At 56.3% G+C, this 17,487-nt stretch overlaps 1 protein-coding gene across 4 annotated transcripts in view; it reads left to right on the top strand.

The window, feature by feature from the left end:
* Nucleotides 1-17,487, top strand: part of TNXB (tenascin XB) — a 59,572-nt gene that overhangs the window by 21,145 nt on the left and 20,940 nt on the right. For 3 of the 4 annotated variants that reach the window (XM_084966770.1, XM_084966769.1, XM_084966771.1), the window contains 12 exons: nucleotides 299-589; nucleotides 962-1,267; nucleotides 3,133-3,498; nucleotides 3,899-4,225; nucleotides 7,942-8,247; nucleotides 9,977-10,276; nucleotides 12,063-12,350; nucleotides 12,626-12,934; nucleotides 13,768-14,082; nucleotides 14,205-14,528; nucleotides 14,928-15,254; nucleotides 15,659-15,985. In XM_084966770.1, the coding sequence (XP_084822896.1) occupies nucleotides 299-589; nucleotides 962-1,267; nucleotides 3,133-3,498; nucleotides 3,899-4,225; nucleotides 7,942-8,247; nucleotides 9,977-10,276; nucleotides 12,063-12,350; nucleotides 12,626-12,934; nucleotides 13,768-14,082; nucleotides 14,205-14,528; nucleotides 14,928-15,254; nucleotides 15,659-15,985 (3,786 nt within the window). 4 annotated transcript variants of the gene reach the window in all.

The raw sequence follows: 17,487 nt of genomic DNA, 5'->3' as shown, positions 1-17,487 counted from the left end.
ACTGGGCAAGGCCTGGGATGGAACCTGCATCCGCACGGATACTAGTCAGGTTCATTACCACTGAGCCACACCCGGAACTTCCCCATACAGTATTTTTGTGCTGCACCAAAGAAGACTTAGTACACAGCTTGGTGAGCAAAGTGCTGGCGGGATTTCAGTCCCTCGGTGCTCCCTCAGTCATGCGCCTTCGTGCAATGAACAGCCCACGCAACCTCACACAGCATCCCTCTATAGAAGATGGATTTCTCCCTTCCCCTTTGACTCATGCCCCTTCTTTCTCTCTACTCCCTCTTCCTAGTGCCTCAGACTGATGCCGGCCCAGCGACTCCACCCCGCCTGGGGAAGCTGTGGGTGACAGATCCCACCCCCAACTCGCTGCACCTCTCCTGGACTGTCCCCGAGGGCCAGTTTGACTCCTTCGTGGTCCAGTACAGGGACAGGGATGGACGACCCCAGGTGTTGCCTGTGGAAGGTCCCGAGCGCTCGGTCACTGTCTCCCCCCTGGACCCTGAGCACAAGTACAGGTTCACTCTGTTCGGGATTGCCAACAGGAAGCGGCACGGCCCCCTCACGGCCGATGGCACCACTGGTGAGTGGCAGCCACCTACGTCCCCATGTGACCCCTCCCAGTCTTTCACACGCTGGCCCTCAGCCAGGAGCCAGCTAGGGCCGCCCAGCGAGATGGCAGACTCCACGTCCTCACCCTGCTTTGGGGCTCAGGGCCAGCCAGCCTCCCCCACTCTGCTGGGCCCCTTTCATTCCGTTCGGCTGCTCCCCAAGGCCCAGGTGTGTCATACCCTGGCTGTGCTCCCCATCTCAGGGGTTCAGTGCTCATGCTAATCAGGTAGAGCCCCCCCGCCCACCCCCGCGTGCACGCCAGGGTGTGACAACCCCTCTGGACCCCAGGCCCCCATCCCAGGGTTCTGCCAGTTCAGCCCTGCCCTGGTCTTCCTATTCACAGCCCCAGAGAAGAGAGAGGAGCCCCACCACCAGGAATCCCCCGAGCAGCCCTTGCTGGGGGAGCTGACGGTGACTGGCACTACCCCAGACTCCCTGCGTCTATCCTGGACGGTGGCCCAGGGCTCTTTCGACTCCTTCACGGTCCAGTATAAGGATGCGCAGGGGCGGCCCCAGGTCGTGCCCGTCAAGGGGGATGAGAACGAGGTCACCATCCCCGGCCTGGAGTCCGACCGGAAGTATAGGATGAACCTCTATGGGCTTCACGGCAGGCAGCGCGTGGGACCTGTGTCCGTGGTGGCCGCCACAGGTGAGTCGGGGTGGCCTGGGCCTCCCTCCCCTGCCAACCCCCAGCCCACTGAATGGGACCTGGTCCAGGATCCTTCGCACCCGCCTCCGCCTTCTCTTTCTTGTCTCCAGTTCAGCCAAAGCCTCCACCCTCCTCTTCCCCATGTCCCAGAGCTTCGTGGCCACCTGCGAACCCCTAACTTCTTTCTTGGCCCAGCTTCTCCATCTCGAACAGGCCCCATTTCCCCCATTCTGAGCACTGGGACTCATCCCTCCACCCCAGGCTGTCCTCCCCCTAGACATCCTTAGCCACTGTGTTCTTCCGCCACGGGCGTTGCCGGCCTTCTTCCTCTGGCTCAGGCTGTGGTCTTTCCTGAGCTTCCGTTGCCTGCTGCCCACACCCTCCACCATGGCTGCTCTGCTCAGAGCTGGCAAACCCAAGGGACATGAGGGCCACGTTCCCGCAGCCTCCCACAGCTCCCGGCGCCCTGATTCCCAGCCAGTTTGGAGTGGGGCAGATGGCTCACTTCCAGTGCCCCCCCACCCCCTCCTGCATTCCTCCTTGGGCCCATGCTCCTAACCACGAGGCTACACAGCCAGGAAATGGCACTGGATTGGGGAGCTGGGGCATGGGCTCCAGAGCCAACTGCCTGGACTTTAATCCTAGCTCTGGGATCTTGTACAAGTTACTGAACCTGTCTGGGCCTCAGCTTTCTCATCTATCAAATGGGGATAATAATGGTAACTGCTTCATAGAGCTGTTAGAATTAATGAGTTAATGTACATATGACACTTGGAATAGCCTGGCACATCAAAGGTGCTACTGAAGGGAGTTCTTGTAGCGGCTCAGTGGGTTAAGAAACCGACCAGTATCCATGAGGATCTGGGTTCCATCCCTGGCATCACTCAGTGGGTTAAAGATCTGGTGTTGCTGTGAGCTGTGGTGTAGGCTGGCAGCTGCAGCTCCGATTCGACCCCGAGCCTGGAAACTTCCATGCACCACGAGTGTGGCTCTAAAAAGACAAACAAAACAAAACAAAACAAAACAAAAATCCCTGCTATGAAGCATGAGCTGCTATTTCTCCCCAGCTGTCTTACTTCACAATATCTTTTTTTTCTCCTCACTTCCCACCTTCCCCATCCTTGCCTGGGTTGTCATTCTTGCCTGCTGCCTCCTCAGTTTCCTGTCCCCTGAGCAGTCCCCCATGGACTGGGGGGCTGGGTCACAGAAAGGCTGGCTTCCCTTGCACCAGTGTCTCCACCCCACGGAGCCTCAGCAAAGACCTGGCTGCCACAGACAGGGACGGATGCCCTTGGAGCCGTGATTCTAACCCCAGCCAGGGACCAGCAGGACCCTCCCCAGCCTCCACCCCCATCTCCGAATCTTTCTCCTGCTCTTATCTGAAGTGGAGGGAGGGGCACGACTGTCCGGGGAGGCCTCAGCCAGAGCACATGCCATCCCTGCCCAGATGAGCGGCAGGCAGGCAGTTGGAAAGCCCTGGGGAGGAGCAGGAGCCAAAAGGGAGAAACGCAGGTGGGAAGAGGCCTCACTGCCCACTCACTTCCCTGAGGTCAGTGCTGTCCATGAACACAGTGTAGGATTCCTCAGTTTCCTCTCTTCCCATCTCACCTCCTTTCTCAGACATGAAACCCCCCACTCCCACAGAAACCCCAGTGTGAGTGGGCCAGCAGTACACAATGGGGTTTGGGGGCCTGTCTGAGCCCTGTCTCCTCTGATGAGTTACTGAATGGCTAATATAAAGGCTGCAGAAACCCCTAGGCCAACAGCTTGAAGAGCGTCTGCTGGCTGTGCTTTATTGTCACAGTGAGCATCGCCAGCAAAGCATGTCACCCTTAAAGCCTGTATCACCTGATCTGTTCTCTCAGCCCCCCAGGAGGTTGTGGACGAGACCCCCAGCTCCTCAGAGGAGGAGGAGACCCCCAGCCCCACAGAGATGGAGGAGACCCCCAGCCCCATGGAACCCCCCGAGGAGCCCATCCTGGGGGAGCTGACGGTGACAGGATCCTCCCCGGACTCTCTGAGCCTCTCGTGGACGGTCCCCCAGGGCCACTTTGACTCCTTCACCGTGCAGTACAAGAACGGGGACGGGCAGCCCAAGGCGGTGCGGGTCCCAGGGCACGAGGACCAGGTCACCATCTCGGGCCTGGAGCCCGACCACAAGTACAAGATGAACCTGTACGGCTTCCACGACGGCCAGCGCGTGGGCCCCGTCTCTGTCATCGGGGTGACCAGTGAGTGGAGCCTGGAAGCCCCAGGGTGGGGCCTCATGGGAGGGTCAGCCTCTCTCAGGTGGTGGGTGACTGGGGTTCAGGAGGCCCCTCTGCTGGAGGCTGAGCCATGCTGCCCTTTGTGCCCTCCCCCCGCCCAGTTCCTGGGCTGCCTGAGACCGGCGGGTCCTCCCGGGTAGAGAACGGCCTCTGGGAGCCATGCTGGTGGCTGCCCTGGTCCCCGCAGCTGAGCCCGGAGGCTCTGGGTGTGTCTGTGAGCTGCCAGCTGACCAGGACCACCCGGGCCCAAGGACGGGCTCCTCTGAACTGACCTTGGGGCCTGAGTGGGGGTCACAGTGTGGGAGGAGACCCCAGGACATCTCCCAGGGACCCTGGCTCACCCTGTCTGTGTCTCTCTTCTCAGCTGCCGAGGAGGAGACCCCCAGCCCCACGGAGATGGAGGAGACCCCCAGCCCCACGGAACGCCCCGAGGAGCCCATCCTGGGGGAGCTGACGGTGACAGGATCCTCCCCGGACTCTCTGAGCCTCTCGTGGACGGTCCCCCAGGGCCACTTTGACTCCTTCACCGTGCAGTACAAGGGCAGGGCCGGGCCCCAGGTGGTGCGTGTCGGGGGCGAGGAGAGCGAGGTGACAGTTGAGGGCCTGGAGGCTGGACGCAAGTACAAGATGCACCTGTACGGCCTACATAGGGGGCAGCGCGTGGGCCCTGTGTCCACCGTGGGTGTGACCGGTGAGTGAGGGCGGGGCCCTTGTTTGTTTTCCTCCCACCCGTGGCAACCGGCCTCCCTGTGGCAGTGGCCTCCCTTGCTGTAATGGAACAGGAGCTTGGGGAAGAACTAGAAAGAATAGTTCACTGGAGACTGGACTACGACCAGCTACACGACCTTGAGCAAGTTTTAAACTTTCTGTGCCTGTTTCCTCATCTGTAAAATGGGGATAATACTGCCTACCTCACAAAACTGTTGTGAGATTAAATGAGTTAACAGACTAAGAATGGTCCTGACACAGAAGACATGTGCTCTCAGCATTTGCTGCCATGACTGTTATATTTGTCCTTACTCTGGGTCTGCTCTGTCCCCTTTGGCTGGTTCCGTTTCTTAGATGGTCAGAATGTGCTTGAGCCATGGGCCTCTTCCCCAGTGCACCTGTGCACCTGGAAACTTTCTTTCTTTCTTTTTCTTTTCTTTTTTTTAAGTGCTGCACCAGTTGCATATGGAGGTTCCCAGTCTAGGGGTGGACGCTGGCCTGTGTCACAGCCACAGTGATGCCAGATCCGAGTCACATCTGTGACCTACACCAAAGTTCACAGCCACGCCGGATCCTTAACCCACTGAGCAAGGCCAGGGATCAAACCTGCATCCTCATGGATCCTAGTCAGATTCATTTCCACTGAGCCATGATGGGAAATCCCAAAACTTTATTACTCATCCAGTGAGTGCCTGGAGCCAGGGAGAATGTCCCTTCCACCCAGGTACAGGGCCACTCAGTCAGCACAGGGACCAGTCTGGGCACCTGCTCTCCAGAGCCCCAGTGCAGAGGGCCAAATCCCCCGCAGGCCTCTGGGGCCCTCCTGCTCACCTGCCCAGCTTGGTCCCAGCAAAGGGCATCTCTTTTTCTCTTAGTTACTGAAACAAAGATACAGCTTTTTCTTTTTCAAAGCAGCTTTTAATATAATGGGAAAGGTTTTTTTGTTTTGTTTTTTCCAGGGCTGTACCTACAGTATATGGAAATTCCCAGGCTAAGGGTCGAATCAAAGCCACAGCCGCTGGCCTACACCACAGCCACAGCAAGTCGGGATCCAGGCCACATCTGTGACCTACACCACAGCTCATGGCAATGCCGGATCCTTAACCCACTCATTGAGACCAGGGATCAAACCTGCGTCCTCATGAATACTACTCGGATTCTTAACCCTCTGGGCCATGACAGGAACTCCAGGAAAGATTTTAAAAAGCAGAAAAACAAGTTCCCAGAGCAAGGTTTCTGTACTTCTCACAGGGACTTGATTCATTTAGTTTCTAGAACCTTCCCCTCCCAATTTCTTTTCTTTTATCAGTCAGCACAGAGAGTAGGGAGAGGGGAAAGCCCTCCTGAGTCGCTCTCCTGCAGGCCCGCAGGAGCAGGGAAGAGGCTCGTGCCAGGCCCAGATTTCTCTTAGGGTCACCCTCAGTCTGTCTGTCTGCGGGGGGAGGATGGACTGTGTCAGGCACCGCCCACGGTGGTGCAGTCAAGGACAACCGAGTCTTGGAATTGGAGAAACAGTTCCATTCCTGGCTTCCCCAGTTCTTAGCTACATGAGGGTGCTCATTATCAGTTCAGAAGGGTGGTGGAGCCACTGAGCTGACCCATGGGCTGCACCTGGAACACAGAATGTGCTGAATTGTTGCTAGAAGAACTAGCATGTGGCTTTAGAAACATTTCTAAACTGGGAAAGGGGAGTTCCCGTTGTGGCTCAGCGGAAACGAATCCAACGAGCATCCATGAGGACACAGGTTCGATCCCTCGCCTCCATCAGTGGGTTAAGTATCTGATGTTGCTGCCAGCTGTGGCATAGGTCATGGATGTGGCTCTGATCCGGTGTTGCTGTGGCTGTGGATTAGTCTGGCAGCTGTGGCTCCCGTTCGACTCCTAGGCTGGGAACCTCCATATGCAGCAGGTTTGGCCATAAAAAGAAAAAAAAAAAAAAGATATATACTGCCTGGCCTGGCACCTGTACCCAGAAGAAGCTCAGTACATGCTGGTCACTCCCGCTCATCCTCCCTGGTTTTGTTTTTTTTTTTGTTTTGTTTTGTTTTGTTTTGTTTTGCCACACCTATAGAATGTGGAAGTTCCTGGGCCAGGGATTGAACCCATGCCAAGGCAGTGACCTGAGCCACTGCAGTAACATCACTGGATCCTTAATGCACTGTGCCACAAGGGAACTCCCACCAGCCCATTTTGAAAGCAGGTTTTATTTGTATGGAGCCTAGTCTTTTTTGTGTGTGGCCACAGTGTACATTGGCTTGATGTGGAATCTCAGTTCCCAGATCAGGGATTAAACCTGGGCTGTAGAGATTAAAATGCAGATTTAGGCGTTCCCATCGTGGCACAGTGGAAACGAATCCAACTAGGAACCATAAGGTTGCAGGTTCAATCCCTGGCTTTGCTCAGTGGGTTAAGAATCCGGCATGGCCGTGAACACAGCAGTGAATAAGGCAAAGCTCCTGCTGGAAGCTCACTTTCGATCAGAGAGAGATGAGCACCAAAGTGCATGGAGTGTCTGTGACAGTGACAAGCACTGGTGAGAAGAGCAAGGCCTGGTCGGTGAGATGGTGAGCAGGCAGGGAGGGCACGGGAAAGGACCTCAAAGAGGACCTGCAGGAGGGAGAGGACGAGCCAGTAGGCTTCGGGGGAAGAGGGAAGGTGCCTGGACATCTGTGGATCATTGAGGAATGTTTTGGAATGTTTTGCGATGTGAGGGATAAACAGGTCGGGCCTCAGGTCACTGTAAAGACTTGGCTTTTGGGAGTTTGCTGTTGTGGCTCAGCGAGTTAAGAACCCGACATAGTGTCCGTGAGAATGTGGGTTTGATCCTTGGCCTCAATCAGTGGGTTAAGGATCCAACGTTGCCCCAAACTGCAGTGTAGATCATAGACACAGCTTGGATCCAGCGTTGCTGTGGCTGTGGTGGAGGCTGGCAGCTACAGCTTGGATTCGACCCCTAGCCCGGGAACTTCTTATGCTGCAGGTGTGGCCGTAAAAAGGGAAAAAGAAAAGAAAAAAGAAAGAAAGAAAAACTTGGCTCTTGCTCTGAGCGAGAAGAAAGCCATTGCAGTAAACAGGCTCTGACTAATGTGTTAACAGTGGGGAACAGAGGGAAGGGGTGAGGCAGGGAGGGAGGTGATTTCGGAGACTGTGCTCCAATCCAGTACAAGCCCGTGGAGGTGGTGGCAGGGGAGCTGGGGGTCGGGTGCAGCTTCTGAAGGTAGTGCCAACAGAACTTACTTGCGGCTGGATGTGGGGTGGACGAGAGGACCCAGGCACGACCCTGAGAATGAAGTTGTGGTTGCGGTGAGGTGGGAGGGGGTGGAGGGAGCAGGTGTAGGGACAGCTCCTGAGCCTGGTTTCAAACTTGTTGAGTTTGAGACATCAGATGCTGAGCTAGCACCGGTCTGGAGGGACGGGCAAGGTCTGGATGGGAGGGCTTGGAGCCAGCGATGCCCTTCAGAGCCAGATGGAACTTCAGACACGTTCCCAGGGTCTCAGTGGTGGCTGACAGCCCTCCACCCAAGCACAGCCCCAGATTCTGGCAGGGACTCAGAGAAGGGTTGGTGGCCAGACAGATGTTGCCAATCAGTGTAGTCTTACATCAGAACCACCCCGTGGGTACCACAAAAACAATGGGAAAAGTTACTACCAAGGGGCCAAGGGGCTTTTCCTAATAGCCTCCCACCTTTTCTGTCGCAGCTCCAGAACCGGAAGAGGTTCCTCCAGCCACCGAGCCCCCGCAGGAGCCACGCCTGGGGGAGCTGACAGTGACAGATGTGACCCCCAACTCTGTGGGCCTCGTGTGGACCGTCCCTGAGGGCCAGTTTGACTCCTTCGTGGTCCAGTACAAGGACAGGGACGGGCAGCCCCAGACAGTGCCTGTGGCTGCAGACCAGCGTGAGGTCACTGTCCCCGGCCTGGAGCCTGCACGCAAATACAAGATGAACTTGTATGGGCTACATGATGGGCAGCGTGTGGGCCCCCTCTCTGTGGTAGCCGTGACGGGTGAGTGAGGGCCTGTCAAGGCAGTTCCCATCCCCAGTGACCCAGAGTCGCCCCTGCCCCCAGCCTCGCCCGTGGGTCCTGCCTCAGTGACCCCCATAGGTCCTTCCCGGGTCACGGGCACCCGAGTCCTTTCCCTGACCCCTTGGCTCCTCTCCTGAGCTGGAACCTTCCCTGCCGACCAGTCTCCGTCTCCACTCCGCCTCCTCCCCCAGCAGGGCTGTCTTCCTCTCATCTGACCTAAATCCAGCCAGACTCTCTCTCTGATTCCCCACAGCTGTTTCCTCCCCTCGCTTTACAACCCTGCTGTGACTTGGACCCAGCTACCACCTCCCCTGCTTTGTCATTGGGGTTAAACAACACACATCCCCTGAATCTCTTCTCAGAGGCCCTTGGCCCCCGGGCCTGAGCTGTGTTCCCTTCTGGCCCAACCAGAGTCTTCCTCCCTCAGGGCAGTGGCTCTGGCTCTTGGCTCCCAGCTTCTCCCCACCCCTCATGCTACCTAGGCACAAGCTGCCACCACTTTTGTACTTCAGTGTCTAGTGAAACTGATGAGCCCTTTCAGAGCAATGGTTTTTTTTTTGTTTGTTTTTTTGGTTTTTTTTTTTTGGCTTTTCAGGGCCGCACCCTCGGCATATGGAGGATCTCAGGCTAGGGGTCAAATCGGAGCTGTAGCCGGTGTCTAGTGAATCTGATGAGCCCTTTCAGAGCAAAGGTTGCTTTTTTTTTTTTTTTTCTTTTTTTTTGGTCTTTTCAGGGCCGCACCCTCGGCATATGGAGGATCTCAGGCTAGGGGTCAAATCGGAGCTGTAGCCGCTGGCCTACCCCACAGCCACAGCAGTGCAGGATCTGAGCTGCGTCTGCAGCCTATGGACCAAAGCTCACAGCAACACTGGATCCTTAACCCACTGAACAAGGCCAGGGATAGAACCTGCATCCTCATCTCATGGATACTAGTCAGATTTGTTTCTGCTGAGCCATGATGCGAACTCCTCAGAGCAATGTTTTAAAATCTACAAAATAAAAGGCATGGGATTACAAAGGAAACCAGTTATGTGGATACCCAGTTATCAAAATATCTTAAAATTCAAATTGGTGATTTACGAGTCTCCGTTGTGGCTCAGCAGGTTAAGAACGTAACTAGTATCCATGAGGATGTGGGTTCCATCCCTGGCCTCATTCAGTGGGTTAAGGATCCAACATTGCTGCAAGCTGTGGTGTAGGTCATAGAAGGGGCTCAGATCTGGCATTGCTGTGGCTGTGGGATAGGCTGGCAGCTGCAGCTCGGATTTGACCCCTAGCCTGGGAACTTCCATACGCCACAGATGGATCCCTAAAAAGCAAAAGAAAAAAAAAAAAAGATGATTTAGTAATATAGGAACTTGATTGTTAGTTCATTAAATAGCAAAATTTCGTGGCATGTGTGATAACCCTACCCACATTTAGAAGCAGTGCTGAGAGTAAACAGTATTTTGAAGTTTCTGCACTAGTCCTCAGGTGATGCCACAGCCTCTGTGATTCCTGCTGGTGATGGAGTCACAAGCCATGTTAGTACCACTGTGGCTGGTTTTTCCTATGTTCTTCCTCAAAGGAGATGCTACATTTCACTTAGAGGTCATTGATGATAGAGATGCGACTGTTTCTCATCTCAGTTTAAGGCCCCTTGAGGCCCATGAGGGGTTAATTCTCCCACTGGAATCTCAGCTCTGTTCTTTGTCTTCCTGGATCCTAGCCCCCGTCCCTCCAGCCCCAGCCACAGAGCCGCCCCCGGAGCCACGCCTGGGGGAGCTGACAGTGACAGACGTGACTCTGGACTCCGTGGGCCTCTCCTGGACGGTCCCCGAGGGCGAATTCGACTCCTTCGTGGTCCAGTACAAGGACAGGGACGGGCAGCCTCAGGTGGTGCCTGTGGCCGCAGACCAGCGTGAGGTCACCGTCCCCGACCTGGAGCCGAACAGGAAGTACAAGTTCCTGCTCTTTGGGATCCAGGATGGGAAACGGCGCAGCCCAGTGTCTGTGGAGGCAAAGACAGGTGAGAGGGGCCCGGGGAGGCGAGCCTGAGATCCCAGCCTTGCTGCCCGTCCTCACACCGCCCTGTCTCCTCACCCTTCTGCCAGGTCTCCCCTTCAGCAACCTCTTCTGTTTCTTTTTTTGTTTTTTGCTTCTTAGGGCCACACCCGTGGTATATGAAAGTTCCCAGGCTAGGGACCAAATCTGAGCTGCAGCTGCCAGCCTTTACCACAGCTCACGGCAACACCAGATCCTTAATCCACTGAGTGAGGCCAGGGATCAAACTCATGTCCTCATGGATACTAGCTGGGTTCGTTACCATTGAGCCACAATGGGAACTCCTAGACTTGGTCTGTTTGCTTTCTTTGACCAAGGAATGCACAGTTTGTGCTCTGATGGGACCCTAGGGAAATCCAAGGGTCCTGGGGACATCACAGGTCCCCAGGGGAAGACAGCTGGTGGGGACGTAGGACATTACGATGGAGGTGACCCTCACAGGACCTGGTGGAGGAGCGGAGGCTGCCTATGTTGGGGGGGCAGTGCGAGGAGAAGATGGGGAGCTCAGACAGGGGAAGGATCTGGTTTCTCCCCAAGAAGCCATCCGAGGCCTGAGAAGGAGCTGGCCTTTTGCCTTCCTGGACAGCAAGGACGCTGACGGCATTGTTGTTGTGAGAGTTTTCTGGCAACAGGGAGCCCCCAGGGGCAGGGGAGGGTCTGGACCAAAAGCCAGGAAAGGGCATGGCTGGGTTGGCCTGACTGGGCCTGGCTGGGCAGTCGGTCTTGGGCTCCTCTGGTCCCCAGTTTCTGAGGCTCCACAAAGAGGGCGAGGAGGAAAGGGGTCCCTCTGGGGAGGCAGATAGGGGACCCAGTGTGCCTGGGCCAGTAGGAAACTGGGTGAGTGTCAGAGGAAAGAACTTTCAGGACGCGATGGCCACACAGGGCCGAGGACCCGCAAGGCCGAGGGAGGTGGGAATGGCTCCAGGCTCCCTCCCCTGCCTCCCAGCCCCCCTGTTTCTCATAGTTCAACTTCCAGGAAGGGCTCCAAAGGAGCTTCTCCTGTTCAACAGAAGTAGGAATTATGAGAATTGGGGAAACGTCAGTAGGGGGAACTGATCCAGGAACTGGCCCCATTTCCCTGGTTCCCATCTGCTTGGGACGAGGCAGGCTTTTCAAATGCAACAAAAGAGGAGTTCCCTTTATGGCTCAGGAGTTAACGGACCCGACTAGTATCCATGAGGATGCAGGTTTGATCCCTGGCCTTGCTCAATGGGTCTGGGATCTGACATTGCTGTGAGCTGTGGTGTAGGTCGCAGACAAGACTTGGATCTGGCGTTGCTGTGGCTGTGGTGAAGGCTGGCAGCTGCAGCTCTGATTTGACTCCTAGCCTGGGAATTTACATATGCCACAGGTGCAGCCCTAAAAAGCCAAAAAAAAAAAAAAACCCCAAAACCCAAAACAAACAAACAAGAAAACCAGACTGAGTCTGGTTATCATAATAAGCTACACCTGCCAAAGAAATTGTCTCTGGTCAGTGGTTAGAGTCTGGACGGCAGGAGGAACAAGATGGGCAGAAAGTAGGGGGTCTCCTCTGGCAGGGATGTGTTGGGACAGAAGCCCCCTCCCTGCACCGGTTAAGAGGACAGAGGCGCTGCTGTTGGGGATGGTGGTGGGCACAGGAGGGTGATGGAAATATTTGGGGGAAGCACAGATCATTTGGGCAGTTCTGGGTTTTTCCAACTTCAGGGGGAGGCAGTCAAGCAGTCATTTTGGAAAAAAAACCAAACACAAGACCCTTTCTTCTCTGTCAGTGCCCCGAAGTGATGCCAGCGCAGGAGCCCCGCCCCGCCTTGGGGAGCTGTGGGTGACAGACCCCACCCCAGACTCGCTGCGCCTCTCCTGGACGGTCCCCGAGGGCCACTTCGACTCCTTTGTGGTCCAGTTCAAGGACAGGGACGGGCCCCAGGTGGTGCCCGTGGAGGGCCACGAGCGCTCAGTCACCGTGGCCCCACTGGATGCCGGCCGCAAGTACAGATTCCTCCTCTACGGGCTCCTGGGCAAGAGGCGCCATGGCCCCCTCACGGGCGAGGGCACCACAGGTGAAGCCCGCCCCTCCAGAGGCATCTCTGCTGGGACCCCCCACCCCCTTGACGGGTCGCGTGTGGTCCTTTGTGGTGGCTGCCCTCGAGGTTGTTGTTTGGCTCCGGCCGATCTGGCTGGGATCCAGCCCCATCTCCTTACACGAGCCCAGAGAACCAGCCCTGCGGGACGTCGCCCTGGCACAGCCCTGACTTTAACCTCTTGGGCCTTCCCTTCAGGGTCGCCCAGGCTTCCAGAAACAATTCACCATTTCTTCTCTGTGTCCCCATCTCAGAGACTCGGCGGGCTGTGGATGAGGCTGGAACAAAACGTCCCTCAAAACCCCGTCTGGGGGAGGAGCTGGAGGTGACCAGCGTAACGTCCGACTCTGTGGTTCTCTCGTGGGCGGTCCCTGAAGGCCACTTTGACTCCTTCGTGGTTCAGTACAAGGACAGGGACGGGCAGCCCCAGGTGGTGCCCGTGGAGGGCAGCCTCAGGGAGGTGACTGTCTCGGACCTGGACCCAGCCCGCAGGTACAAGCTGCTGCTCTACGGGCTGTATGAGGGCAAGCGTGTGGGTCCCCTCTCCGCCATCGCCGTGACCGGTGAGTGCAGCTGGCCATGTGCGCTGCCCCTCCTTCCCGGCCCCTCCTGGTCTGATGGAGCCCCACAACTTCTGAGCTTCCTGTTCCTCTTCTTGGAGGGAAAGGCTTTATAGAGGCAGAATTTATTTTATTTATGTATGTATTTATTTATTTTGCTTTTTGCTTTTTAGGGCTGCATCCGTGTCATATGGAGGTTCCCAGGCTAGGGGTCAAATCAGAGCTGTAGCTACCAGCTCACACCACAGCCCCAGCAACTCGGGGTACAAGCCGTGTCTTCGACCCTCACCACAGCTCACAGCAACACCAGATCCTTAACCCACTGCGTGAGGCCAGGGATCAAACCTGTGTCCTCACGGATGCTAGTCCAATTCATTTCCGCTGAGCCTCGATGGAATTCCTAGAGGCAGAATTTATATACAATAACATTTACTGATTTATGTGCATAATTCAGTGAGTCTGGTGAAATGTATAAGTCATGAGACCACTACTGTAACAAAGATATAAAACATTCCAGAAGTTTCCCTCCTCTCTTTTGCAGTCAGTTTCTCCCAACCCAGCTTCTGGCAGTTACTCATTGCTTTCTCTCCATTACAGTTTTACCTTTTTAAGCATTTCATCTAACAGAATCATTTAACAGAATCAGACAATACTAGACTTTTGTGTTTGGCTTCTGGCACTTAGCACAGTGCTTTTGAAATTCATCCCTGGGTATCAGTCGTTGGTCCTCTGGATTGCTGGCCTCTTGCCTTCGTCTCTTTCCCTCCCTCCCTCCCTCCTCTTGAAGAGTCTTGGTGCAGTGACAGACCAGTCACCCATCTCCACTTGTCTCTCAGAACCAGCCCCCAGGGAAGAAATGGAGGCCGAGGCCCCCAGCCTGCCAGCGTCTGAGCCCCGCCTGGGCGAGGTGACCATGGAGGAGGCCACGCCGCACACCCTGCATCTCTCCTGGACCCTGAGGGAAGGAGAATTCAACTCCTTCGAGGTCCAGTACACAGATGAGGATGGGCAGCTCCAAGTAGTCAGTTTAGGGGGCGACCAGAACGACGTCACCCTTTCTGGCCTGGAATCAGACCACAGATACCTGGTGAGCCTGTACGGTTTCCATGACGGCCAGCGAGTGGGTCCTGCCCAGGTGGAAGCTCTGACAGGTGAGCAAAGAGCTCTGCCCACTTGGCTTCCTTCCAGGTGGCCGTGAAGGCCCCAAGAGGGCAGAGTCCCCGAGGACCCGGAACCCCTCTCTCAGGTCCTGCTTTCTCCATGTCTTGTTCAGCCTCAAGAGAGGAAGAGGATGAACCTTCAGAACCTCCCTCTACCACCCCGGAGCCCCTGACCAAGCCGCGCCTGGAGGAGCTGACCGTGACGGACGCCACCCCCGAGTCCCTGCAGCTCTCCTGGACCGTCCCTGAGGGCCAGTTTGACCACTTCCTGGTCCAGTACAAGAACGGGGACGGGCAGCCCAAGGCGGTGCGGGTCCCAGGGCACGAGGACCAGGTCACCATCTCAGGCCTGGAGCCTGACCACAAGTATAAGATGAATCTGTATGGCTTCCACGACGGCCAGCGCGTGGGCCCCGTCTCTGTCATCGGGGTGACCAGTGAGTGGAGCCTGGAAGCCCCAGGGTGGGGCCTCATGGGAGGGTCAGCCTCTCTCAGGTGGTGGGTGACTGGGGTTCAGGAGGCCCCTCTGCTGGAGGCTGAGCCATGCTGCCCTTTGTGCCCCCCCCCGCCCAGTTCCTGGGCTGCCTGAGACCGGCGGGTCCTCCCGGGTAGAGAACGGCCTCTGGGAGCCATGCTGGTGGCTGCCCTGGTCCCCCCAGCTGAGCCCGGAGGCTCTGGGTGTGTCTGTGAGCTGCCAGCTGACCAGGACCACCCGGGCCCAAGGACGGGCTCCTCTGAACTGACCTTGGGGCCTGAGTGGGGGTCACAGTGTGGGAGGAGACCCCAGGACATCTCCCGGGGACCCTGGCTCACCCTGTCTGTGTCTCTCTTCTCAGCTGCCGAGGAGGAGACCCCCAGCCCCACGGAGATGGAGGAGACCCCCAGCCCCACAGAACCCCCCGAGGAGCCCATCCTGGGGGAGCTGACGGTGACAGGATCCTCCCCGGACTCTCTGAGCCTCTCGTGGACGGTCCCCCAGGGCCACTTTGACTCCTTCACCGTGCAGTACAAGGGCAGGGCCGGGCCCCAGGTGGTGCGTGTCGGGGGCGAGGAGAGCGAGGTGACAGTTGAGGGCCTGGAGCCCGACCACAAGTACAAGATGCACCTGTACGGCTTCCACGACGGCCAGCGCGTGGGCCCCGTCTCTGTCATCGGGGTGACCAGTGAGTGGAGCCTGGAAGCCCCAGGGTGGGGCCTCATGGGAGGGTCAGCCTCTCTCAGGTGGTGGGTGACTGGGGTTCAGGAGGCCCCTCTGCTGGAGGCTGAGCCATGCTGCCCTTTGTGCCCGCCCCCCCCCCGCCCAGTTCCTGGGCTGCCTGAGACCAGCGGGTCCTCCCGGGTAGAGAACGGCCTCTGGGAGCCATGCTGGTGGCTGCCCTGGTCCCCCCAGCTGAGCCCGGAGGCTCTGGGTGTGTCTGTGAGCTGCCAGCTGACCAGGACCACCCGGGCCCAAGGACGGGCTCCTCTGAACTGACCTTGGGGCCTGAGTGGGGGTCACAGTGTGGGAGGAGACCCCAGGACATCTCCCGGGGACCCTGGCTCACCCTGTCTGTGTCTCTCTCCTCAGCTGCCGAGGAGGAGACCCCCAGCCCCACGGAGATGGAGGAGACCCCCAGCCCCACAGAACCCCCCGAGGAGCCCATCCTGGGGGAGCTGACGGTGACAGGATCCTCCCCGGACTCTCTGAGCCTCTCGTGGACGGTCCCCCAGGGCCACTTTGACTCCTTCACCGTGCAGTACAAGGGCAGGGCCGGGCCCCAGGTGGTGCGTGTCGGGGGCGAGGAGAGCGAGGTGACAGTTGAGGGCCTGGAGGCTGGACGCAAGTACAAGATGAACCTGTATGGCCTGCACGGGGGGCAGCGCGTGGGCCCCCTGTCCACTGTGGGCGTGACCGGTGAGTGAGGGTCCTCTCTGTTAGGTTTCAGAAAAGGTCTCAGAGCAGAGCCTCAGAGTGTCCTCCACTGAGCTCCCAGGACCCTGAAACCTCCAGACCTCTACCTGTCCCTGTCCACTCAGCACCTCAAGACAGTTGTCATCTGGGGGAAGGATGCGTGGTCCCAGGGGCGTGCTTTGCCCATTAGAGAGGCCACTGGGGGTTGAAGCCTCCATGGCAGTGGTGCACTGACCTGTTTGTGGTTCTCTGCTTCGCCTGGGAGCCCTGAAAAGAACCCCCCCTTTTTTTTTGTCTTTTTAGGGCCACACCTGCAGCATATGGAAGTTCCCAGGCTATGGGTCGAATCGGAGCTGCAGCTGCCAGCCTGCACCACAGCTCATGGCAACACCGGATCCTTAACCCACTGAGCGAGGTCAGGGATCAAACCTGCGTCCTCGTGGATACTAGTCAGATTCATTTCCACTGAGCCACGATGACGGGAACTCCCCAAGAACTTTTTTTTTGAGTTTGGGACAAATGCCATGCAATATTAATTCTCACCACTAGTTATTATACAAAATGGTAAAATTATAGCCAAAGAGGAAGACTAGTATAAGGAACTCGCAGGTGTTCACCACCTACTGTAACCAAATACCAGCTCTGACCAGTCTGGCTCAGCCAGACCCCACTCACTTCCTGTCTTCCCCGACTAGTGTTTTCTTTATTAACAGCTTTGTCGAAGTATAATTTACAGACCATAAAATTCACCTGTTTTGAGCATGCAGCTGACCAACTGTGGCGTATTTGCAGAGTTGTACAACCATAATCACTACCTAATTTTACGAGTTTTCCGTCCCCTCAAGAAGAAACCTGGTGTCCCATTCCCACGCCCAGTTCTGGTCACTGCTTATGCACCTTCTGTCTCTGTAGATGTGCCTTTTCTGGACCCATCATATAAGTGGAATCAAACCATACGTGTTCTTCTGTGTCTGGCTTCTTTACCAAGCATGTTTTGGAGGTTGAGCCATGTTGCAGCATGTAGCAGGACTTCATTCCTCTATAGCCAAATAATATTCGTTGCATGGATATCCTGCTGTGATATTTTAAAACGTATTCTATTCACTCTGTACTTTAACATTACATATTTAAGTCTTTTCAAAAAAACTATTTAAAAATAACCACAATGCAATAATTGTACCTTTGAAAATGAACAGGATTAAAGAGTTCCCATTGTGGCTCAGTGGAAACGAATCCAACCAGTATCCATGAGGACTCGCTCAACGGGTTAAGGATCCAGCGTTGCTGTGAGCTCTGGTGTAGGTCACACAGCTCGTATCTGGTGTTGCTGTGGCTGTGGTATAGGCTGGCAGCTCTAGCTCTGATTTGACGCCTAGCTTGGAAACTTCCATATGCTGCAGGTGTGGCCCTAAAAAAAAAAGGCAAAAAAAAAAGTCATTAAAAAAGGAAGTCATTCCTTAATATGACCAGATATCCAAGCAGTGCTACAGTTTCCTGATTGCTTC

The sequence above is a fragment of the Sus scrofa genome, chromosome 7 (genome assembly GCF_054392235.1).
Source record: "Sus scrofa isolate SSC_HxYL_T2T_F1_AM1 chromosome 7, Sscrofa_HxYL_maternal_Yorkshire_Landrace_v2.0, whole genome shotgun sequence".
NCBI classification, from domain to species: domain Eukaryota; kingdom Metazoa; phylum Chordata; class Mammalia; order Artiodactyla; family Suidae; genus Sus; species Sus scrofa.
The sequence above is the reverse complement of the archived record's forward strand: the minus strand, read 5'-3'. Positions and strand labels throughout refer to the sequence as shown.